Source organism: Sminthopsis crassicaudata, chromosome 2 (assembly GCF_048593235.1).
Source record: "Sminthopsis crassicaudata isolate SCR6 chromosome 2, ASM4859323v1, whole genome shotgun sequence".
NCBI lineage: Eukaryota > Metazoa > Chordata > Mammalia > Dasyuromorphia > Dasyuridae > Sminthopsis > Sminthopsis crassicaudata.
Genome location: NC_133618.1, coordinates 384,074,248 through 384,100,536, shown reverse-complemented (window position 1 = coordinate 384,100,536; position 26,289 = coordinate 384,074,248). Strand labels below are relative to the sequence as shown.

At 32.6% G+C, this 26,289-nt stretch overlaps 1 protein-coding gene across 8 annotated transcripts in view; it reads right to left on the bottom strand.

Moving 5' to 3' along the window:
• Nucleotides 1–26,289, bottom strand: part of SYNE3 (spectrin repeat containing nuclear envelope family member 3) — a 192,580-nt gene that overhangs the window by 114,333 nt on the left and 51,958 nt on the right. For all 8 annotated transcript variants that reach the window (XM_074291377.1, XM_074291371.1, XM_074291379.1 and 5 more), the window contains 3 exons: nucleotides 17,352–17,509; nucleotides 5,849–6,021; nucleotides 343–652 (listed from right to left, as the gene is read on the bottom strand). In XM_074291377.1, coding sequence (XP_074147478.1) covers nucleotides 343–652; nucleotides 5,849–6,021; nucleotides 17,352–17,495 — 627 coding nt within the window. In that variant the 5' untranslated portion in view covers nucleotides 17,496–17,509. The remainder of the gene's footprint in view (nucleotides 1–342; nucleotides 653–5,848; nucleotides 6,022–17,351; nucleotides 17,510–26,289) is intronic.

The window sequence follows — 26,289 nt, the reverse complement described above, 5'->3', positions numbered from 1 at the left end:
AAATTCATTGGTTCTTTAAAAAAAAACTTTTTTATTAAATTATTTCATTCCTATCAACTGACTAATCATACAAAACAATGAACAGTTTTGTCAATCTATCTAAAACCTATGTATGTATATATAGATTGATCTACCAAATATAGATCTATTTATGAAAATATTTATCCTTATCTGTCTTAGCTACTTTTCTGGAGGGCAAGGACTATCTATGTAGTGATCACTGGTCAATCAACCAGATAAGTAAGTGGGAATGTAGAAATGCAGCATGCATCATGAGCTAAAACAAAGCAGGAAAGGTATGCGTTACAGATTAAAGTACATAAGGAATTGACAATATCTCACCTGGGCTTGGGCCTTTATCTTTTCATACTCTCCCTTCATTCTTTTCTGGACTTCTTCATCTACACTGGGATCTCCTATCCTGTTGAACAAGGAGGCTGCTTCCTCGAGCAGTCTATCCAAGAGAATGGACTGGTTCAGGATGTTATTGAGCAGGACTTGAGAATGGCTAAGTTGCCACTGCTTTTCTTTTAGTCCCACCTGCAGCTCCACTCTGGTCTCCAAGGTCATCTTAATTTTTTGGAACCACCGGTAAAATTCATCTTGGGCCAGCAAATATTCACTCCAATGCAGCCACACCCATTCAATCCGGCTGTTAAAGGGGAAAACAAATATAATTACTTCTAAAAATAGTATGTTTATGCTTCATTTAAAGTTTATGAAATAGTTTTCTTATGAGCTTTATGAGGAAGGCAGTGTACATAATATAACTATTTTATAGATAACTTATTTATCTCTAGTCACTTAAGGTTTACAAAGAGGGATATGTTGGAGGCAATTCTAACCTAAAATTTTTAAATTTTTCAATGTGAGCATTTATACCTCAGAAATTAGTGTTTGCTACAAATCGGCCTTGATTTATTTATTTATTTTTTTTTGTTGATTTGTTGAGTGTCTATATTTGTCTATATTTTTTATAGTGCTAATAATACACAAAAAGTAAACTCCTCTCCCCCTCCCCATGAGAGAACCGGTTGTGAAACATTTACCAGCACAACCTTGTATTCTTCTGTAAACACTAATTGAGCTCAACACAAATATAATAGAAGGTTTAGAGAATGAAATCATCACTAGATTGAAGATCTGGTGACTTTGAACTATTAAATTAATGATAATAATAATAATAAGTGATATTTATATGGTGCTTTAAGGTTTGCAAGGTTTGATGCAAGAACTGCATCCATTATCTCATTTGAGCTTTACAACATTCTTGTTTACAAAGCATTTTCCTCATAATACTTCTGACATAGATAATGCAAGTGTTGTGATCTCCATTTGGTAGATAAGGAAATTCAGTCTCATAAAAATTTGACTTCACATGCAAATGACTTGCCAAAAAACCTTATATTTGAAGCCTTGTCTTTTGATTCCCAGTCTAACAATCTTCATTATACTATGCTAACTGTGATGAAACAAAAAAGAAAAAAAATCATTTTTGTTTTTCCTTGAAATTCAGAATTATGGAACCTAAACACAGCACTCATGTGTTCCCAATCTTACACAAAATAATTAGCATTTATATAGCACTTTCAGATTTGCAAGTTGCTTTACAAATATTATCTAATTTTATTCTAACAATAACTATGATAGCTGTCATTATTATTATTCCCATTTTACATATAGGAAAACTGAGTCACAGCATATTTGTTTTATTTGTAACGGCTTGTCTAGGATCACACAAGTTAAAAAAAAAATTGTCAAAAGTAGGATTCAAATGTAGGTCCTTTGACCCCTGAGTCTGTGTTTATTCTACTGGATTGCTCAGCAATCTCCTCTATTCTCTATTTCATTCCCAAAACAAATTGTAGCAAAACTTTTCTTTTTCCAGCTATCTCCAATCTTCCATGCTTATAGTAAATGATTTAGCTTGCTACTTCACTAGGAAGATTAAGGTCATCTGATATGATGTCCTTTAGCCAATCCTCTACATATCTCAAATATACTCAGTATCTGAGACAATGAGTAGAAGTTGAAAAGCAGCAAATTTTGGTTTGATATGGGGAAAGCTTCTATAATAATTAGAACTGTCTAAAAATGGAATGTTATGCCATGGAAATTGGGGGTTTCCCCTCATTGGAGGTTTTCTTGTTCACCATTTTTATAAAACAATAATATTCTATTACTTTCATATACCATAAGTTATTCAGCCATTCCCCAATTGATAGGCATCTACTCATTTTCCAATAGTTTGCCACCACACACATTTTTACACATGTGGGTCTTTCTTCTTCTTTATGATTTCTTTGGGCTACAGACCCAGTAGTGGCACTTCTGGTTCAGTTTTATACCCCTTTGGGCAAAGTTCCAAATTGCTCTAAAAATGATTAGATCATTTCACAATTCTATCAACAATGTATTAGTATCCCAGTTTTCCCATATCCCCTCCAAAATTTATCATTATATTTTCCTGTCATCTTAGTGAGAGGTGTGAAGTGGTACCTCAAAGTTGTTTTAATTTGCATTTCTCTAATCAATAGTGGTTTAGAAAATTTTTTTCATATGATGATAGATGACTTTAATATCTGTGTGTGAAAATTATCCGTTCATATTCTTTGACCATTATCATTTGGGGAATGACTTGTATTCTTACAAATCTGACAGAGTTCTTTATATATCACTGGAGGTTTTTAAGCAGAGTTTAGATTACCACTTATTATTGTGCAATAAAGGGTTGGACTAGTAGGTTGTTGAGGTCCCTTGGAAAATTCTGTGATTGTGTGATTTACTGCTCATTTTCATTGGCTCATAGATCCAAAGATAGAAGAAATTTCAGACCAACGCCTTTATTTTATAGATGAGAAAACTGAAGTCCAAGGAAGTTAGATGACTCATCCAAGTTTACAGCAGGAGTAAGAATCAGTTAAGAGTCATTTTTTTTCTTTCAATTTAATTCATTTAAGTGAAAAAAAAAATAAAGATCCCAATTGCTCATTAAAATTCATCCTTCTAATTCAGGACTTCCTAATCTAAGACCCATGGACTTAGAATTTAAGGTATCTATGAACTTGAATTGAAAAAAAATATATTTCTTTTTATTTCTGTTAACCTTTAACTAAAATTTAGCATTTTTTCAAATATTTAAAATTATCATGAGAAGATAATACTGCCAAAGAGGTCCATGACACGCAAGGCTAAGAACTCCTGTTGTAACTGTTCCCTTCCTCTTCCCCTCCCCTTTTTTTAATCCTTCTTCCTTCCCCCTCTCCCCTCCTAGACTATTGTAATAGTTTCTGAAGCCTTCTGGCCTCCATTTCTTTTTTAGATCATCCTTCACAACCTTCCAGATACTTTGGCATGAAGAGCCATTGTTCTGTGAAGAATCTTAATAGTTCCCTATCATTTACCAAAAAATGTTAAAAAAAAAAACAAAATAAAACAAAAAAACCTTTACCTGTCTTTCAAAACTATTAACATTCTAAAATCCCTTTCCTTCTCCAAGGATAGCTCACTTATACACCTTAACTTTCTCATGTCTGATTTCACTTAAGTTCTTTTATGTGGTAGAAATAGTTTTTCCTCCCTACTCCATCTGTCAGTTCTACCACATTGCCTATTGAATTCCTGTTAATCTGTTAAAGCCTAGATCAAATGCTACCTCCTCAAAAAACTTTTCCTAAACTCCCATATTAGTAAGAATCTATTCTTTCTTGGACTTCACATAGCATTTTTTCCTGAATCATTTTGCTCCTCTCTGATGCATTTATCAAAGATTATTTTGAACTATATTTGTGTATCATATTTACCTACTATACTATAACTCTCACAAAGCAGGGGATAAGCTTTGTTTCTGTCTAATACCTAGAACAGTATTTGGCAGTGGGTTGTTAATAAATGTCATTTTGATCATATCGTTTAACCAATCTATAATACCTTTCTATATGGTGATCTTTCCTATGTTTAAAACTTCTAATAATCATGAGGTCATACTTCTCCAGGCAGCCTGTTTTTTAATAGAAGTTCTTTCTGATACTAACTCCTAGCAACTTAGGTATACTAAAGCTAATATCTATTCCTTATGACAACCGTTTGGCTATTTGAACACAGTTACCATATTCTTGCTAAGTATTCTATTTTCTAGGCTAACTCCCACCTAGTTTCTTTAACTAACCCTCGCATAGTTTCTAATCTTTTTATCCTCCAGTCCTGATCCTTCTGCTCTGGAGATGCTCTAGTTTGTCACTGGCCCTTCTAAAATATGGTATCCAGCCTTGAGTTTACATATTTTTACTTTCCCAAAGGCTTTCATAGCCATTATTTCCAATAATGACAGTAATGATAATTTTAATTGCAATATGTAACTAAATATAGTAGTTTAAATTTGACAAAGTACTTATTTTATCTACACAACATACCTGGGAGTTGAGTGCTATTGTTATTTCCATTTTACCGATTAGGAAACTAAAGCAGAGAAAAGTTAAGTGATCTGCTTGGGTCCTTAGAAGTAGTATCTGAAGTCACATTTGACTCATGTCTTCCAGATTTCAGATTTAATGGTCTATTTGTCTCACTTGGATAGGAAGACAGGAAATCTAAATCTTGGTCCCAGAGTAACCTGGGATAAGATATCTCAATACTCTAATTTGTAAAGGAGAACATATCTGTTTTCATAATTTTTATGGGAGTTAGATTACAAGACACATGAAAACATTTGGAAGTTTATAGAAAGAAATATATATACACATGTGGGTGTATATATTATATAAATAGAGAGGTATGTATAAATACACACATATACATATGTATATACACATAAATACATATATATATATAATAGAAGGTAATAGTAATTTTTAAAAAATAAAAATCTCATAAATTTTGTATAAATTTGTAACTCGCTAAATATAACATAACAGACTTAGATGAGGCTAAAAGGATAATATAACAAATATATCTTGTATTGAAAAACATTACCTTTTTACATAGTTATCAAAGGCACAACAGATTTCCAGTGCTTGTTTGGGATTAAATGCTATTATTACAATCACTATGAATCAAGTTGGGAGGGACTAGAGATTGTAATGTCCTTGATCACTTTCTTGAGAATCTCTGGATGGGCTTTTGGTCTTAGCAGGAGAGTCACCATGAGGATGGGCAGGGATAGAGTCTGGAAGTCTGGTATCTGAGCTCATACACATTCTTACTTGAGTCTCTCTTGAGTCTGCTTATTTCAAGTCCTCTCAGCACTTAAATACCTTAGTATAATTACATCACTACAACACAGTGAGTATGTGCCAATTGTAGAACCATTACATCACCATACTAAGTACTAAGTGTATGTGAACTAAAGAACCATCATCTCATCAATGACATTGAATAAACACTCTGCTTCAAGTATACTTTTCTCAGAGTTCCCCAATATCTGTGGTCCTCTACAAGAGATCATGAGAGAACATCCTCTTTCTAATAAGCTCCAATAGGGCCACTCTTTTTCATGATAAGATTATGAAAAAGATGGATTTCTACAATAAAGCAACTATGGTACAGTGGGAAGGGTATTTAATTTGGAATCATAAATTTGGGACTCATGAAAGTCTGCTATTTAAGCAAAATGTTTCCTCTTTGGGGGCTTCATCTTCTCTTTTCTGTAAATGAAAAAAGAGGGAGTTTGGATAGGAGAACACGTAAGGTGCCTTTTGGCTATTAGAGCTTATAGAGATATGATTCCAAGGATCCTTCTAGTTCTGGCATTCTATGATTCTTCCTCAAATACTTGTGAGAGATTTGCTTTTACACCAATAGGTCTAATCTTTATGATTTTTTTCTACCCAGGTTTCCAGTAATTGTCTACCTGTGACAGTGAGTAATGTAGATAACTGTTTCTTCCCACTGGGCTTTGATGTCCTTCAGCTTAGTCAGGATCTTGTGCTTCTGTTCTTCACTACAACAGCTAAGGAGAGTGTCTGCTGACTTCAGGACTAGGTCCATCTTCATTTGCCCCTCTGGTTCTAGGTGACATATTCTCTAACAAAAGCAAAATGACAAATATTCATATTTCCACAGTGTTTTAGTTTGTTAAGTTCTTTTCTCACAATAATTCTCTGGATAGGTATACAATAGCTCAATCTTCTTTTTAAAAATTTGTTTAAAAATTTTATTGATTCTTTGTCTTTACAGCAATCATTTCAACAACCCCATATAAACTCTCCCTTCTGATAAAACAAATTAATTAAGAAAAAAACATCCTATACAGTGATCTCATGTACATATTATGTAATCTCCCATCTCTAAGTGGTAAGGAGCAACATATTTTGTATTATCTGACTTGGGGATCATTTTGAGTTTTTCAATTACAGAGTTAAACTCCGTTTTAGTAATCTTTTCACTCATATTATTATGGTCATTGTATATAATACTCCCTTGGTTCTACTTAATCTTTTTGCATTAGTTATATGAATCTTCCAATGTTTTCCTGAATTCCTTTTATCTATCATTTCTTATGCACTATAATATTCTAAAACAATTTTTTCAGATATTTTCCAATGTATGGCTTTTCTGTTTTCAAATCTTTGATACCATAAAGACTGTTACTATACTATTTTTCCATATATTGGACCTTTGTTCCTTTCTCATTTCCTTTCAGTTTATGCCCAACAATGTGATTACTGGGTCAAAGAGCATTGGCAATTAAGACCTTTATGTCAAATGATGCTAAATTGGATTACTCCATAACTTCAACAATATTACATTTTTATGCCTGCCTTCCCATAGTTCCTCCAGCAATAACTACTTCCTTTTTTTGTCCACTTTTACAATTCGAATGGTCTATAATTTGAATTTCTTGACTAGTTATTTGGAGCATAGCTTCAATTAGTCATTTATAGTTTGCAATTTTGCCATTTACAAGGGATTATCAGGAGGGACAGAGATAGTGGTAATACTTGGAGTCAAGAACTAATGAGTTCATTGGCAATTATTTTTTTTTGAGGGGTGGGTATAAAAATTATTTTGTGACAAGTTCTTTTTTTTAACCTTTCCTCTTTCTATTACTTCTGAGATTTCTGAATTAGGGGAGCTTTTAACTTATATAATTTCATGTGGTAAGGGGTAGATATTCTAGGATAAATCTTATTCTGCCATTTTCCTAAGATTCCTGCTTCTAATTCATTCTACTTTGCTACCATTTGTTTTTCTTCTGTACCACATGATATAATTGGTTAGTCAAATAATGAGAGCAAGGAATATCTGTGGACTGCTTGTGTGTTTTACTAATATCCTTGTGATTTTAAGAAAAACTAAAGAAGATATATTCAATGGACTCTCTTGACAAATTTAAGGACATGAACAAAAATGGCATAAAATGAACATCAATGGATAAGCTATGATTTTTTTTTGGTAGAAATATTCACTTTGATAAGATCACAGATCCATCTGAGTGCCAGGTATAACATATAGGTATAGACAATATATGGTTGTCTGTACATATAATATAATGGTTCTGTATATAATGGGAAGCTAGGTGGTATAGTAGATAAAGTGCCAGACCTAGAGTGTGAAAGACTCCTGAGTTCAATTAAGCCTCATTCACTTACTATCTATTTAATTTGCTTTGCCTCACTCAGTCTGTTCATCTATAAAATGAGTTGGAGAAGAAAACTGCAAACCACTCCAATATCTCTGCCAAAAAAAAAAAAAAACAACAAAAACAAAAACCCAAATAGGATCACAAAAAGTCAGATACAACTGCAAAGACTGAACAACAGCAATGACAGCACATATAATACATACAAATATACATATACTTTAGTTCCCAATAATTTCTAGTTAGCACTAAAGAAGGCAAATTCAGGAATAGTGGCTAGACCAGATTGAAGCTACACAATCCTGAAAATATTGCAGAATGATTTTATGAGGTAGCTTATGAAGAAGACACCAAAAAAAGTGGAAAACTTAGAAACAACACAGACATCTTAAAAAGGAAATCAGGAGAAGATAAGTAACTACTAATCAATATGTCTATTTTTTCATCTTTATAAAATCTTTATGAAAACCAGTACATATATATGGAGAAAGATTGAGAGAGATGATAAAAATATAATTAAGAATAGCAATCATTTAACTTTTAAACTTTATTTTTTTTGACTATTTTCTTTTGTAACATGCCTACTATGGAAATATATTTTGCATGACTTCACATGTATAACTGATATCAAATTGCTTGCCTTCTTAAAGAGGTTGAAGAAGTGGAAGGGAGACAAAATTTGGAACTTAAAATTTTAAAAAATAAAAATTAAAGAAATCACATGCAATTGATATTTAATGAAATAAATAACATATTAACAAAATATATAAAGCTTTATGTCACATATTATGTAATATGAAGCTCTGAGATTGGCAAAACATTGTACATATATACTATCATTTGTTTTAATTTATATTTGATGAAAATGAATGAAGGGAATAGGGTTTTATAAACAATTTTCTATAATAGGCCACATTTTTGCACAACTGATAAGAAGGAATAAAGAATATAAGATGCTGTATTTTGTTTGTTGATTGCAAATAAATAAATAAATTGGTTCATAGAACCAAACATAGTATATACAAACTCTTCCCCAATAAAGTATCTGTCATGCATACATTAATATGAAATTCTAAGATAATCAAAACTATTCTGTGACCCTAAAATTAATAATATTAAATATTTACTTTCAGGGAGGTACATATGTGCCTACAGAGTTTGTCACTATCATGAAGGATGTCCTATATGATGTCCAAAAAAAGAATAGATTCCCTACAGTTGGCAAGGTCATCCATATGTTTCTCTCTGTAGAAGATATAGCATTAATTACCTTAAGCCACAGAATTGAAAAGAAGAAAAAAAAAGTGGGTTAAATGCCATTCAAAAAAATGAAAAGAGCTTTTGATAATCACAGCCTGTTCTCTGGAGTAAAAAATAAAAATTAATACTCTTTTTCCCTGGCAATACCATATGTTTCCTTGTTTGGGGACAACACAAATGTCCAAAGAATCTAAATTGTAAGTGAATCAAAGAACAATGGAAAAAATCTGTATTGGATGCACAGTATATTTTTAATTATGCATAAGAAGTGTCCGAGAGGATATCACAGAAGGAATTTATGATAAGAAAAAGACTGAAAAGTAAACACTAGAGACAGCATGTAGGTACCCTAAATGCTACACTTAAGAGAAGCCCTAAAGCAGAGATTCTCAACTTGGTATCTATGAATTTTTTTTTAAAAAGTAACTGAATTTCAACATAATTGGTTTTCCTTTGAAAATCCTATTTATTTTATGCACTGAAAAACATTATTCTGAGAAAATAACTAAAAGCTTCATGAGATTGATAAAGGGATCTATGATTTAAAAAAGATTACTCTCTTCTACAGGAAGGCTTCCAATATTTTGGATAAACCCTCTATAGAGAATGTATGGGATATTGTGGATAAGAATCTAACAGACACTTAGCAAGGATGGGTTGCAATTGATACCAATGGAAAAGATCATCCTCAACTTGCAGATGAGCAAAATGAGGCCCAGAAAGTTTAACCATCCTCTCCAGACTTCCACACATAGACATCATTAAAAACATGAATCCACTGAAATATTTGGCATGTACAATTCTGACATGCATCAACATATGGGTTTACAGAACAACTCCAAATTGCTATAGCAAAGCCTCTTGTCCCTTCCCCATAAAACTATTTATCTGTTATCACAAAGTGATTTTATAGAAAGTAGCATCTTGAACTATTCTTATAAAAGAGAAATTAAACAGGAAAATCACTCTGTGTTAAGGGTATAATGCTTGGAAAAAACGTGGGGAATTCCTAAAACATTACTCTGGACTCTTCTGAATTTTTGAATATCAGCATTATGCAAAATCCCATTCAATGCTATAGTTCTGTAGTTTCTTGTTGCTTTCCTGATGTTCCTCTCCTTCACTGAAAGGAAAAACTATCTCCCTGATTTAAACATAGCACATTTTTAAGCCATGTGTATTAGAGTTATCCGTATATGTTTTATCCTCCTACTAGATTGCAATATTCATGAAGACAAGAATATTACCTTACCTTGTCCAAGTTATTTAATTTTTCTGATCCTGTAAAATGAGAGCATCAAACTAAATTATCTCAAAGGTTTCTAGATCCTAAAATCTTGTGGTTTAAGCTTAGTTTCTTTTCTAGAGTCTAGCTCAGAGCTTCATATAAAGCACATGTTTAATAAATGTTTGTGAATGAATGTTTTGGCAGCCTCCCCAGCAGCCCAATTTACACTCAAAGAACAGTTTGGGAAACAGAAAAGTCTGAAGTTGTAAAACAAAGAAGAAATTAAACACACCTACCTATTCCTAGTACAAGCACAGATGGCACACCCCTCCATCAACACACCCTCACTAGAAGGTTGATTTTCAGACCTATTTTCTTCAAAGGATTCTCAGATCTTTAAGTCCTAATGAGCTATGAAAGTGCCTGCAGGACTAAATAATAAAAATCTGTGGAACTCTGGGTCACTATATTCACTTTCCTTATAAGTATTCTTCTCTAATGTCTCTAGACACATTATTCTCTCCTTCAGAGAAGAATACTTAGAGACTGAAATTCATTTTCCAAGGAGTGAATTCCACTTTTCTTCCCCAGAGCCAAAAACTATTCTCTTTGCCTGCATATATATTTTTTTTAAACTAGTAAATTAGCAGGAAATAAATGTCAAGGGGAAGTATGGAGCCAGCTGGCAAGGAATCAGTTGGAAAATGATATATTCATGGTATGTATGGGCAAAGATGTTTATATTTAAACCATCCAATGAGGGAGCAAGTTGAGATTCAGCAGCTTGAAGGAGGAGATCCTACCCTCTCCCCCCAAAAAAAATACTGAAAAAGAGGGGAATTTGACTTTAGACTTCAGGGGAACTGCAAGTGTTGTAATAAGAGCTTTGAAGACATGAGCCTGAAACCTTTAGGAATATACAGAAACCGAATAGCTATAACAGATGGCAAAAATCAGAGTCCTAGAATCTCAGAGTTGGAAGGGATATATATTAGTAATCATCTAGTCAATAAACAATGCAGGAATCCTATTTAGAAAATATTGTGAATGTTCACTCAGTCTGTGCATTAACACTTTCATGGTGGGGGAACTCCCTACCCTGAGGTAACACTTTCCATTTAGAGCCAGGAGAGAATCTTCATAGGAATGAATCAAAATCTGTCTTTACCCTAACTTCTACTTATTGCTCTTAGTTCTGCCTTCTCAAGGCAAGCACAACAAATCCTAATTCCTTTTCTTTATATGCCTTTCAGATATTTGAAGACAGTTATATGTAGGGATGTGCTAAAGCCAGCTTACATAGAGTCAATTTAAAAATTTTCAGTGTGAGCATTTATACCCCAGAAGTCAGCAACTGCTATAAATCACAGCTTGATTTATTGTTTTGATTTCTAGACTTAAGAAAGTATTAATAATGTAGATTAAACTTAAAAGTGTATCATGCAGTACATTTTTTTTTTCCCAGAGAGCCTATTATTTACCAATACATCCCTGGTCATCTACTCATAAATCTTCTGTTCTTCCAATTAAGGATCCCTAGTTTCTTTAACTGAAATGGTTTCCAATTCTTTAATGATACTAATTGCTGTCAAAAATAATGCCCCACAACTCCAATAGACTTGTGATGGAATAATGTGATGGAACTTGTGATAGAAAATTCTGCCTTTGCTTTCTCTGTGTATATGGTTTTCTCATCTATAAAATACTAGGGTTGGACCAGATGATCACGAACATCCTTTCCAGTTCTAAATTTTTGATTGAGGACACTTAGGATTTGAATGGCCTTGCCTAAAGGGATAAGTTTCATAGCTAATATTTGAATCCAGATCTTCTGATGCCAAACTCTACATTCTGCTGCCTTGGACAAATGATTTGATCTCTTTAACTGTGACCATCAATTTTCTCATCCATAGAATAAGGACAATTTTTATACTGACAATCTTATATTATCTTGAGGATCAAGGAAAATAATTTATGAAAAGGTTTTGTTAAGGTACGATTTAATTAAATTCTGAGGTACTATTATAATCTAAAGAATCTTTTACTAATTTGGAAGATTTATAATCAATATAAAAAAGACTCATATAGTATTGTTTTTGAAGTATATAATGATCTCCTGGTTCTGCTCATTTCACTCAGCATCAGTTCATATAAGTCTCTCCAAGAAATTAAACTGCCTGTGGACCCACATTTAACACCACATCCTAAGATAAGATCAAAATGGGTCCAAGATTTAGGCATAAAGAACTAGATCATAAATAAATTAGAGGAACATAGGATAGTTTACCCCTCAGACTTGTGGAGGAGGAAGGAATTTGTTTCCAAAGGAGAACTAGAGATCATTATTGATCACAAAATAGAAATTTTTGATTACATCAAATAAGTTTTTGCACAAACAAAACTAATGCAAACAAGATTAGAAGGGAAGTAACAAATTGGGAAAATATTTTTAAAGTTAAAGGTTCTGATAAAGGCCTCATCTCCAAAATATACAGAGAATTGACTTTAATTTATAAGAAATCAAGCCATTCTCCAATTGATAAATGGTCAAAGGATATGAACAGATAATTTTCAGATGATGAAAGTAAAACTATTTCCACTATGAAAAAGTGTTCCAAATCACTATTAATCAGAGAAGTGCAAATTAAGACAACTCTGAGATACCACTGCACATCTGCCAGATTGGCTAAAATGACAGGAACAAATAATGATGAATGTTGGAGGGGCTGTGGGAAAACTGGGACACTGATGCATTGTTGGTGGAGTTGTGAAAGAATCCAACCCTTCTGGAGAGCAATCTGGAATTATGCCCAAAAAGTTATCAAAATGTGCATACCCTTTGACCCAGCAGTGCTACTACAGGGTTTATATCCCAAGGAAATACTAAAGAAGGGAAAGGGACCTGTATGTGCCAAAATGTTTGTGGCAGCCCTTTTTGTAGTGGCTAGAAGCTGGAAGATGAATGGATGTCCATCAATTGGAAAATGGTTGGGTAAATTATGGTATATGAATGTTATGGAATATTATTGTTCTATAAGAAATGACCAACAGGAGGAATACAGAGAGGCCTGGAGAGACTTATATGAACTGATGCTGAGTGAAATGAGCAGAACCAAAAGATCATTATATACTTCAACAACAATACTATATGAGGATGTATTCTGATGGAAGTGGATATCTTCAACATAGAGAAGAGCTAATCCAACTCCAATTGATCAATGATAGACAGAATCAGCTACACCCAGAAAAGGAACAGTGGGAAATGAGTATAAACTATGAGCATTTTTGGGGGCAGCTAGGTGGTGCAGTGGATAGAGCACCAGTCCTGAATTCAGGAGGACCTGAGTTCAAATCTGGTCTCAGACACTTAACACTTCCTAGCTGTGTGACCCTGGGCAAGTCACTTAACCCTAGTCTAAAAAAAAAAAACAACAAAAAAAAAAAACAACAAAAAAAAACTATGAGCATTTTCTTTGTTTTGTTTTGTTTTTCTTCCCAGATTGTTTTTACCTTCCGAATACAATTCTTCCTTTGCAACAACAACAACAAAATTCAGTTCTGCACATATATATTGCACCTAGGATATACTATAAGATATTTAATATGTATGGGAATGCCTGCCATCTAGGGGAGGGGATGGAGGGAAGGAGGGGAAAAACTCAGAACAGAAGGGAATACAAGGGATAATGTTGTAAAAAAAAAAAAAATTACCTATGCATATGTACTGTCAAAAAAAAGTTATAATTATAAAATTAATAAAAAAAAAAGAAATTAAACTGCCTGAAAATGTAATGGGCAGGCACATAAGTTTAAGTTTCCCATTTCTAGAGGCATTTACTAAAAGTTGATTAACTACTTATTGGGAATATCATAGACCAAATTCATACTTTTGGCAGATTAAACTAGATTAGATGGAACCTGAGAGTTTGTAATATTCTATATCTATGTCCCAATTAATGGTATTGAAAGTAGATTTATGAGAAAATATAACTGACTCTAGTTTTTCCTATATTCCTATATTTATATTATAATATATTTCTTGTCTTTCTGAATGAAGCTTCTTTGACATATACATAGTCTCTTTCATTACAACCCTTCCTCTTTTGCGAAAGAAAACTCAAGCATTTTGAATATAATCAATATAAGAAAGAACTTCCCAGAAATTAAAACCACCTGAAAATATAATAGGCAGGCACATAAGTTTAAGTTTCCCATTTCTAGAGGCATTTACTAAAAGATGATTAACTACTTGTTGGAAATATTATAGATCAAATCCATACTTTTGGCAGATTAAACTAGACTAGATGGCACCTGAGATTTTATATTATTTTATATCTAGGTTCCAATTTGTGATGTTGAAAATGGATTTATGAGAAAACATAACTGACTCTGTTTTGTCCTATATTCCTATATTATCTTATATTACATTTCTTGTCTTTTTGAGTGAAGCTTCTTTGACATATACACAAAGTCTCTTTCATTACAACCCTTTCTCTACTGCAAAAGAAAAATTAAGCATTTTGAATAGGTCCAGGAATTCACTTCCCTTCTCTTATGCTAATTAATTAAGCAGGAAAAAAAAAAAAAAAAAAAAAAAAAAAAAAAAGCTATTTTCTTTGGTCTGGTGTAAATAGCTTTACAAAAGAGCACATTTTTTTCCCCTTAAGGTAACCACAATTTAAGCATCTTAATAAGAACCTCTTCATGCCTGTGTTCCACCAGATCTTACTAGAAATTGCTTTATAAGAAAGATTTTCTCTCATATTATAGTCTTTGGGTCATATATATATAAACATATAAATATATGTGTGTACATATACAGATATATATATGTATATATATGTATCTGATTATATACATGCATTATATACTTTCAAAAAGTATATATGAATATATTTAAAGTATATATGTATATAAATATGTATATATGTGTATATACATGTACAGAGTGAAGTGAGTAGAATCAAAACAATTGTATGACCACAGAAATGTGAAGGGAAGCTTTGAAAAATCTCAGAGCTTTTTCTGAAGCAACTAAACCATCTCCTAATTCTTAGGTGATAGACAAGATATATCTTGATTTATTTCTTGATCTGTTTTGATTGATCAAACATATTTATTATAGAGTAGATGTTCTACTTAGAAAGCAAAGAATTTGTGGGCATTGACCAAAATGGAGAAAATAAGAGGACCAATAAAGCATTTTAAAAGTTAAAATTAAAACAATTCTGTCCTAGAACTTTTGAAAAATGTCTGTTTCCTCAAAACATAACACTTATTTGAAAAGATCATTAAACTACAGAAATCACTAATCTACATAAGGAATTATTTTACTCAACTATAAATAATTTCAAAGCATATTTAATTATTTATATTGGTAAATGAGTTTCTAGCAAATAATTTAAAATCTAATTTTAAAAACCATAGACTTAGAGTACCAGTCTTTTTTCCTGATGTCCAAAGTTATTAAATTAAATATGACCCTCATAGAAAGGGAAAGAAAACAAAACAAATAAAGCAATAATAACTGTGAAAATTAAAAAAACAAAAAACAAAAACATGGTCTTGTAGTCTTTGGCTAAAATGGATATGCCATTTGATAGGCCTCCTTACCCCCATCTTTTAATTTCAAAATGAAGACTATATAACTACATAAATTTTACAAGTTTTGCTCCAGGCAGGACTCCTTTTCTAACCAGCATTTTTCTTTCCAAGGTTAAACAAATAATTTCAGAAAAAAATGTAGACTCAAAGGATTATCCTGGAATTGCCAATGAATGAAACAGGTTACAAGTGTCATATTATCTGATTCCCCCAAAGTAAACTTGCCAGTCTAGCAGTCTATGGGACAATATATGAAAATCTGCCAGATGCTAGAAAAGAGAGCAAGTCTTATTCCATTGAACTCACTGCATTCACCCAAAAATGTGTGAGGTCTATTAGGCTAATAAACTTAAATTAAGAGGGAAAGGGCACATAGAGTTTCTAGAAGTTAGACTATAGGATACAAAATTATTGAGAATAAGACAAATAGGGAGCACAATAGACTATTCCACAGTCAGATAATTGGAACGTCTTTCCTTAATAAGTTCCAATTCCATCCTTCATTCTGTTTGTAACATTTTTAGATGATATGGTATCATGGTATAAAGGAAAGAGCATTGAAATGAGAGAACTTGAATTCTGGGTCTACAACATTATCACTACATAGCTAGCATAACATCACAATATTTTAATGTAATAGATATTTAATCAATGTTTGTTGAATTGAGCTAAATAATAATAACTAGTAATAGCTAATAGAGAATTTGACAAATTTGCAAAGTGCTTTATAAATATTTCATTTGATCCTCACAACAACCTTCAAGAGATAGGTGCTGTTATTGTCTTTATTTCATATATGAAGAAACTGAGGCAGACACAAGTTAACTGACTTTCTCAGGGATTCATAGCTAGTAGATATTTGAAGGAAGATTTGAATTCAGGTCTTTCTAATTATAGGTCCAGCTCTCTATCCACTGTTCCACTAAGCTACCTAAACCTACCATTCAGGAGGATGATACAGGGTTTACAAAGAATGTAATGTTTTTCCATCAATGGCTTCATTGTATAGCAATGCTTCAGATGTAATAAATATGGAACAATAAACTTATACATAATATAGATAGCTTCTAAGCCCATGCTTTCTTCCTCATCCAAATTAATTACAGCAATAAGTAGTCATTCTATAGAATCTCAACATAATGCCACAGTATACTCTTTCTTAGAATTCTTAGAATTTCTTAGAATTCCTTTGTTAAGTATAATTTATTTTATCATATGCCTGTGAAAGCTGGCAACCAACATATAATATATATAGGAATTCTTAATTCAAAGACTTTTGATTCATTGGGATCCTATTCCCTAAACACAGTTCCCTAACCCAGATGGACTGAATTTATGTTTTGTTTAATTACCATATTATCATTGAAGGAAACTATCAGTCTATCAATAAGATGATAATTCCATTTCCTAAACAGAACCATTGTTGAGCTACAATTTTTTATCACAGAGATCAATACATCTAGGAGATATATTGTAAATTATCTTGCTCAATTTATTCATTTTACAGGTGAAGAAATTGAGACCTAGAGAGAAGTGATTTCTCCTATATTACAGAGTAAATTAGTGGCAGAACCAGAATTAGAACCAAGCTTTGTTGTTTCTTAATCACCTCCAAACCATAATTATTGTGTTAAGGAGCTGTTTGTGATGTCTTAGATAAGAACCCAAGTTTCAACATACCTCTGTTTCTCTTAGTCTGGCTTCTAGGGCAGCTCGGGGGCCTTGAGTGTTGTCATTAACCTGTAGTCGCTCCTGGACAGCCTTCATCCACTCTTGGGCACTCTCTACACTGCTATCAAACTCATCCTGGGGCTGCTGAGTCATGGCATCTGTAGAACCTGGAGCAAGTGTTTAAGATGAGCAAGAGGGTAAGAATACTCAGAACTATAAGAAAGAGTTAGATTATACAAAACTATCAGAAAAAGTCTGAGAAGAAAGAGATCCAAAAGAATATAATCTGACAATTATGAGGCAATAAATTTAATTTCTGATTTTTGGCAAAATTCTGGGACTTTCCATTTAAGAGTTTGTTAATGGATGTTTAAAAAAAGAAGACAATGATCACCAAGAACCAATACAGAGACATCAATAACAGGTCATTTCTAGTTAACCTCATTTCCTTTTTTGACATTTTTTAGACAGAGGGATTACTCAAACATTGAGACATAGTTTGCTTAGATTTCAGCAAAACAAAGACAAAATTGCTGATGCTATCTTTGTGGATGAGATTAAAAATGTGCATGAGGTGATAAGACATTTAAGTGGATTTGGGAATTGGTTGAATGACTAAAGTCATGAATGCTAACTAATGAATCAAAGTCTATGTAGAGGGAGGACTTAGTGGATTCCCCTGGGATCTATTTGGTCATGGGCTATTCAACTTTTTTTTGTCAAGCTTGGATTAAGGAATAAATACAATGCTTATCAAATTTGCAGATGTTGCAAACTGAGAGGGATAGCTGACATGTGAGTTAAAAGAGTTGGGATCTGAAAAAGAAAAGATCACAATAGGTTAGAGCACTGAGCAGGAGGATACTGATCAAAGTATATATCTAATTAGACTTTTTAAATTTAATCTGAGTTACTAACTTTTTTCAATCAGTAATAAGTATAGATAACAAAACAATAAATAAAGCTTTGATATATAGCATTTGTTAATTTACAAGGTATAAATAGTCACATTCACAATAAGCACCATTGACTCTGAGCCAAATGTAAAGTGACTGTTTAATACAAATAATTGTAAAATCCTATACATGGATTAAAAAAGCCAACTTAACAATTAAGAGCTGGGATGTATGGTTAGACAATATTCACCTGTGAAAATTAGCAATTTATATATGATATATATAGGAAGTTTATATTAATAAGACAGGGGGTATTGATGGACTTTAAAGTTTAAAATAAGTCAAAAGTAGGGGTAGCTAGGGGGCGCAGTGGATAGAGCACCAGTCCTGAATTCAGGAGGACCTGAGTTCAAATCTGATCTCAGACACTTAACACTTCCTAGCTGTGTGACCCTGGGCAAATCACTTTAACCCTAGACTCAGGGAAAAAATAAATAAATAAAATAAATCAAAAGTATAATATGGTACCATTAAAAAACTAGCAAGATCTTAGACTAAATTAATAGAAGCACAAAATTTAGGACAAGGGTACTATGAACACTATAATATTTTGTCTTGGTTCAAGCACATATGGATTTTTATGTTTTAATTCTTTCAACCAATTCTTACATGGCAGATCATAAAATACTGAGAAGTAGCTATCAACTCAAGTCAAGAAACACTTATTAAATGTCTATTATGTGAAAGGTTCTGGTACTTCTTAATACCATCCAGTTAGTCAAAAATACACTCCCAAAATACACTGCCCAAAACTGGATAGAGCATAACAGATATTGTTTCCCCTAATTAGGTAGCAGAATAATCTTTTGGGGAAGGGCTCCCTAGCTGCCAGGAAAAAAAAAAAATTATCCAGACCAAACAATCTCTGCCCGGCGGTAAAAGCAAAGCTTAAAGAGAACATATAATTTTGCCAAAAGGATTCAAAATAGGGCCTGGAAATAGAAGTTCCATTTCCATCTATCAAGGGGAGGTTTCCAGATTTGAGAAGCTAAGTTAAAGTAGAATTCTCAAAAGGCTGAAATATAATAAATTCTTTTTTAATAGTAAAATTTAGATCTCAGGAAAGCAGAAAGGCAGAGGTGAGTGAAATCTAATAAGTGCTTCCAATTCAATAAAATTCAATAAGTATGCATTAAATGTCTACTAGAAAGACCTAGTGCTACCAGACTAAGTCTAAGGAGCAATTTGTTTCTCCTAAAATATGTTCCAGATTCTGTGTTACAAAAATAGCATTTCAATTCCCTAATAAACATCATAGCTACCTAGGTTATTCTTGTGGACCTCAAAAATAGGAGAAATGAGGGCCAGATAACCCCAAAAGAATTTTCCAGTTTGTGCCACTTGTTATTTAATTCTGGAAATGTTTCCAAGAAAGCATCTGAGAACAAAATACATACTAGGCATGTACTTCAGCAGAGTAAGGTAGAAAAATGGGGAATACGGGCTTTGCATAATAGTAAAAAGAGCACATTAGTACAAGTCAAGAGATTTGGATTCTAGGCCTGGCTCTCCCACTAACCTTCAGCGTGAGTTTGCATGTGTTACTTTTCACCTCTGGGCCTCTGTTTACTTTCTCAACAAAGTGAGAGGTTTTGAACCAGATAATCTCTAAATTAAAGAAATACTCGAATGTTTATTCTGTAAATTCTCATATAAATAGTCATCCAGTAAATATTGATTAAGTACCACTGGTGTACAGTGCTAATTTAGATTTTGTACCATTAAGTAAGCACTGACCCTAAGAAAAAGAGGTGAGAAAAGAATAAGAAGTAAATTTGAAACTCACTGAGTTGAAAGATGACAGATGAGAAAACAAGAGAAAAGAGAGCCTGATTGTAACAGTCTCCTAGAACACAATGCACTATGTCTGAAAGTTTGGCTTCCCAGTGTGTTTTTTAACTTTCAGAGTAGGGATCATTTTTCTAAAGTTTTAATATGCTCTTTTACGGTCACTCCCTTTTTCTTACTGCTTGGTTTGAGAGGAATGTTAGTCTGGAAAAGGTTTTAAATTGGTTCAGTGTGGCTGGAATTCCTTTCCTTGTCTATGACTTGCCTGATTTTCAGAATAGAAGCTTATAAGGAAAGAAAATAAGAGAGAAAAGGATCTTTAAGAATTCTAGATCACTTCACATTAAGAAAACCAGTTTTTAATTATAGGAATAATTCAAGCTTTTTATGAATCCTTCATTTGGAAAGGTTCCAATTTTTCATGTGCAGAATGATTCACTGACACTACAGTATGTCAGATTTTACACAAGGGATCCAGTGTGACTAACTGGAATGACTAATTGGGTTGGGGGAGGGAAAAAGGGTAGGAGGAGTGATCCTACATTATTCTTAGGCTACACAAAGAAAGCAGAAAGAAGGGGGTAAAAAGCACTTAACTTTGGAGTCAGGAGAACTTGACAAATAAAGATTTCTCCATGTTTCAGAATCTTCATCCATATAATAAAGAGATTATATGTAGTTGATCTCCAAGGTCAGAGATTCACTGAATTTGAGAGACAGAAGGGATATTACTGGCCATATAGTCTAACCCCACACTAAAGAAAAAATCATTATAACATATAGATAAGTGGTTGTTCAACCTCAGTTTGAAGGAGATATTATGGATTGCATGACATGGAGGTCTTTAAGTTGAGACTGGGTATGCTTTAGTAAGCATTACTTTAATGTGTGAATTAGACTAGATGATTGAGAGGTCCCTCATCCATTTCTTACTCTGTTGAGGAAACTGGAAATATTGGCCAGGAGAAGATTAAGGAAGAATACAAGAGTTACCTTTAAATATCTGAAGGTCTTCCCATTTGATAAATGTTTAAAGGATATAAAAAAGCAATTCTCAAAAGAATAATCACAAACTCTTAACAGCCATAAGAAATAATCTGAATCATTAATAAGAGAAATGTACATACACATTTACATAGATACATACATATATATATATATACATATATATATATATTATAAATGGAAGGACTCATAAAAAGTTTGAACTATTCCTGTAATTAAAACCGTTCTTCCTAATGTCAAGTGATCTGAAATTCTTAAAGATCCTTTCCCCTTATTTTCCTTCCTTAGAAGTTTTCTTTGAAAATCAGGGAAGTCATACATATATACATATAAAATATCTGTATATGCTAAAATGGGAATTTGTTTTGCTTGACTATGCCTTTGCTACAAGAAATTTTTTCTTTTTTTTTCTCAGTGGAGTGTGGGAAGAAGACAAAGTACATAATAATTTTTTAGAATTTAAAAATGCAATGGGAGGTTGTTACAAATATAGAATTCTCCCAATCATTCTAGAAAGCAATTTGGAATTATGCAAAGAAGTGATTAAAATGTCCATACCCTTTGACCCAGAGTTACTACTATTAGGCATATACCTCAAGAAGTTCCATAACAGAAAGATTCCAAATATGCAGGAAACATTTATAGCAACATTTTTTGTTAGGAACAAAGAACTAGAATCAATATAGATAACTACAAACAGGAGAATATTTAAACAAATTGTTGTTCATTGATGTGAAGTATATTATTGTGCTATAAGAACTAAAGAACCCCAATGACATTCCTAAGAAAAAGTCACCAGGACCAGACAGATTTACAAGTGAATTTTACCAAACATTTAAAGAACAATTAATTCCAATACCATACAAACTATTTTGAAAAATAGGGAAAGAAAGAGTCCTATCAAATTCTTTTTTTTTTTTTTAAACACAGATAAGGTGCTAATACCTAAACCAGGAAGGGTCAAAACAAAGAAAGAAAATTATAAACCAATTTCCTAATGAATATCAATGCAAAGATCTTAAATAAAATATTAGCAAAGAGATTATAGCAACTCATCACCAGAAAAATACATTATGACCAAATAGGATTTATGCCAGGAAATGTAAGGCTGATTCAACATAAGGAAAACTATTAGAATAATTGACTATATCAATAACCAAACTAACAGAAATTATGTGATTATATCAATAAATGCAGAAAAAAGCATTTGACAAGAAACAACACCCATTTCTATTAAAACACTAAAGAACATAGGAATAAATGGAGTTTTCTTTAAAATGATAAATAGCATCTATCTAAAACTATCAGCAAGCATTATTATAATGGGGATAAACAACAACAAAAATATTCCCAGTAAAATCAGGGATGAAACAAGGTTGTCCACTATCACCATTACTATTCAATATTGTATTAGAAATGTTAGCTTTAACAATAAGAGAAGAAAAAAGAAATTGAAGGAATTAAAGTAGGTAATAAGTAAACAAAATTATCACTTTTTGCAGATGATATGATAGTATAATTTAGAGAATCCTAGAGAATCAACTGGAAAACTATTAGAATCAAAGCAAAGTTGCAGGCATTTCTATATGTTACCAACAAAGTCTAGCAACAAGAGATAAAAAGAGAAATTTCATTAAAAATAACTGTAGATAATATAAAATTTGGGAGAGGCTACTTGCCAAAACAAAGTCAGAAATATATGAACACAATTACAAATTAATTTTCACACAAATTAAGTTAGATCTAAGCTATTGGAAGCATATCAAGTGATCATGGGTAGGCCAAGTCTAATATTAAAAACAACAATTCTACCTAAATTAATTTACTTATTTCATGCCATAGCAATTAAAGAAATTACTTTATAGAGCTAGAAAAAAAATAAGAAAATTTCATCTGGCTAAGGTAAAAAAGGTTAAGAATTTCAACAGAATTAATGAAAAAAAAATGCAAACGAAGATGGTCTGGCTATACCAGACCTAAAACTATATTATAAAGCAGTGGTCATCAAAACCATTTGGTACTGACTAAGAAATAGAGTAGTGGACTAGTGGAATAGGTTAGATTCACAAGATACAATAGTCAATGAATCTATAGTTTCTGGAAGCTTTCAGAAGATTTCAGCTTCCGGGATAAGAATTCACTATTCGACAAAAATTATTGAGAAAATTGGAAAATAGTAAGGCAGAAATTAGACATTGGCCAACACTTAACACCCTATACCAAGATAAGGTCAAAATGGGTTCACAATTTAGACATAAAGGCGAAATTGTAAGCAAATTATAAGAACAAAGAATCTTGTTTTCTCAGATCCATAGAAAAGAAAGGAATTTATGGCCAAAGAAGAACTAGAGAACATTTTGAAATGCAAAATGGGTAATTTTAATTATACTAAATTAAAAAGTTTCTGTACAAACAAAACCAATGCAGCCAAGATTAGAAGGGAAGCAGAAAACCGAGAGAAAATTATATCCAAGTGTTCTGATAAAGATCTCATTTCTAAAATAGAGAACTGACTCAAATTTATAACAATACAAGCCATTTTTTCAATTGATAGGTGGTCAAAGGATATGAACAGACAATTTTATGGCAAATAAATTAAAGCTATTTCTAGTCATGTGAAAAATGCTCTAAATCACTATTGATTAAAGAAATGCAAATTCAAAAAACTTTGAGGTACCACTTCATACTTCTCAGATTGACTAAAATGACAGGAAAATATAATGATAAATGTTGGAGAGGATATAAGAAAACTGAAACACTGAAACATTTTTGGTAAAATTATGAACTGATCCAAAATTCTGGAGAGCAATGAGGAACTATACCCAAAGGACTATCAAACTGTGCATATCTTTTGATCCAGCAGTGTCTCTACTGGTTTTGTATTCTAAAGAGATAATATAGGAAGGAAAAGGATCCATATGTGCAAAAAAAAAATATTTGTAGCAACCCTTTTTGTAGTGGCAAGGAACTAGAAACTGAATGGATGCCCATCAGTTGGGGAATGGCTGAATAAGGTATGGTATATTAATGTTATGGAATATTGTTGTTCTATAAGAAACAATGAGCAGGAAGATTTCAGAGAGGTCTGGAGAAACCTTCATGAACTGATGCTGAATGAAGTGAGTAAAACCAAGAGAACATTGTACACAGCAACAACAAAATTATGTGATGATCAGCTGTGATGGAATTGATTTCTTTCAACAATGAGGTGATTCAGGTCAATTCCACTTAGACTTGTGATGTAGAGAGCTAAATGCAGACAGAGAGGAGACTATGGGGACTGAATATGTATCACAACTTAGTGTTTTCACTTCTTTTTGTTGTTGTTGTTGTTGTTTCTTGTTTGTTTGTTTTTTTTTTCTCATTTTTCCTGCTTTTTATCTGATTTTTCTTGTGCAGCATGATAAATGTGGAAACATGTTTAGAAGAATTGCATATGTTTAACCTATATTGGATAACTTGCTGCCTAGGGGAAGGGAGAAAGAGTGAAGGAAGGAGAAAAATTTGGAACTCAAGGTTTTGCAAGGTTTTGAAAACTAACTTTGCATATATTTTGAAAAACAAAAGCTATTGTTGTAAAAAAAAAACAAACAAACAAAAAGGAAATAATGAGCCTCAAGAAAACAAAGAAATATGGGAAGACTTATGACCTGAAGCACTGTGAAATATGCAAAATAAAACTATACAATGATTACAAAACTATACAAAGAGTTAAAAGGCAGGAATAGCCACAAAGCTGAATGCCCCTTCATTCTACTCATACAGCCATCACCATCCCAGTTCCAGTTTTCATCATCTGTGGCCTGGACCTTTTCTATTGGCTTCTTTTATGTTTTGTATTTTAGTTTTTTATTTCATAATCAGAAATTTATCTCTCTTGTCTTAGCCATACTTGTAGAAGAAAAAGGAAAATGAAATTCAAAGACAATTATAGCAAGTGAGAGCCCAAGGATTACAGGGTATGAGAGCAGATATGAAATGGTTTGGTGGGTAAGACAAAAGCCAAAATAGAAAAATTTCTGAAAGTTGTCCACAGTCAGAAGTGGCAATCTTCTTGCTAGTCCTGCCATCAAGAGAACCAAAGAGCTCTATGGTATCCATAATGTTCACGGTTTCTTTTACTTGGCCAAAGACCACATGCTTGCCATGCAACCAATCAGTTTTAGCTGTATAGATGAAAAAATGGGAGTTTTTTGCATTGAGCTCATCATTTGATCAGTATGGGTGATATTATTATTTTAATTTACTAATGAAAATATTGAGACATAAAGAAATAAAGTGACTTGCCTGGGTTCATACATCTAGTCAATATCAGAGGCATGATTTGAATCTTGGTCATCCTGGGTCTACTTTAGTGGAAAACTAGATAACTTCTGAACATTCTCTCTCTTTTTTTATTATCACTTTTAAAAATTAAATTTTATTTTAATGAACAAAAATGTTTTTTCTCTACCTCCCACACTGCCACATAGCCCCCAAAAGGAAAAGCAATCCTCTTTAACAAATAGAATTATTCCTTTTCTTTCCTTTAAATACCCTCCTTCCTCTTATTCCTCTCTCCTGTTTTTTGTCACCTATGGAGCTCAATATTTTGCTACCCCAAACTATGCTTGTATATTCTATCATCTCTTGACCATTAAGATGGATATGATATTGTATTGACTTCTAGTTTTTTATAGCACCAGAAATAACTTTATTCAGTCTTCTAACTATTAATATGAAATGAGGTATAAAACAAGTCCTATCACCAAAGATAGATGGTATTACCATGTTAAATTCCTCTGAATATTCTTTTTCAACTCTAAGTTATAATCCTATGTTCCAATTCCATGTATTCAGATATAAATTCAAATGAAGTTAGACAAAGTAGATAGGCTCTTCTTGATTAGTGCCCATCTATAACAAGTTATTGCCACTCCATCACAAGTTGTTATCATTCCAAAATACATTTACTAAAAAATGTCATTACTTTAAAAAAAACAACCAAAAAAACCCCTCTTTCTCCACTCATATCTTTGAGTTCTGTCACATATCCTCCCAATCTTCTTTAGCTTTAGCTCTGTTGTCTTTGTCCTTAGCATCAATGACACTCTCTTGCCTCCATTATGCCTCTGTCAGATTTCTCCTTATTTATCTTTACTGAACCATTATTCATCTCTTAACCCTGCAAACCAGGCATCTCCCTAAACTCTCTCTTG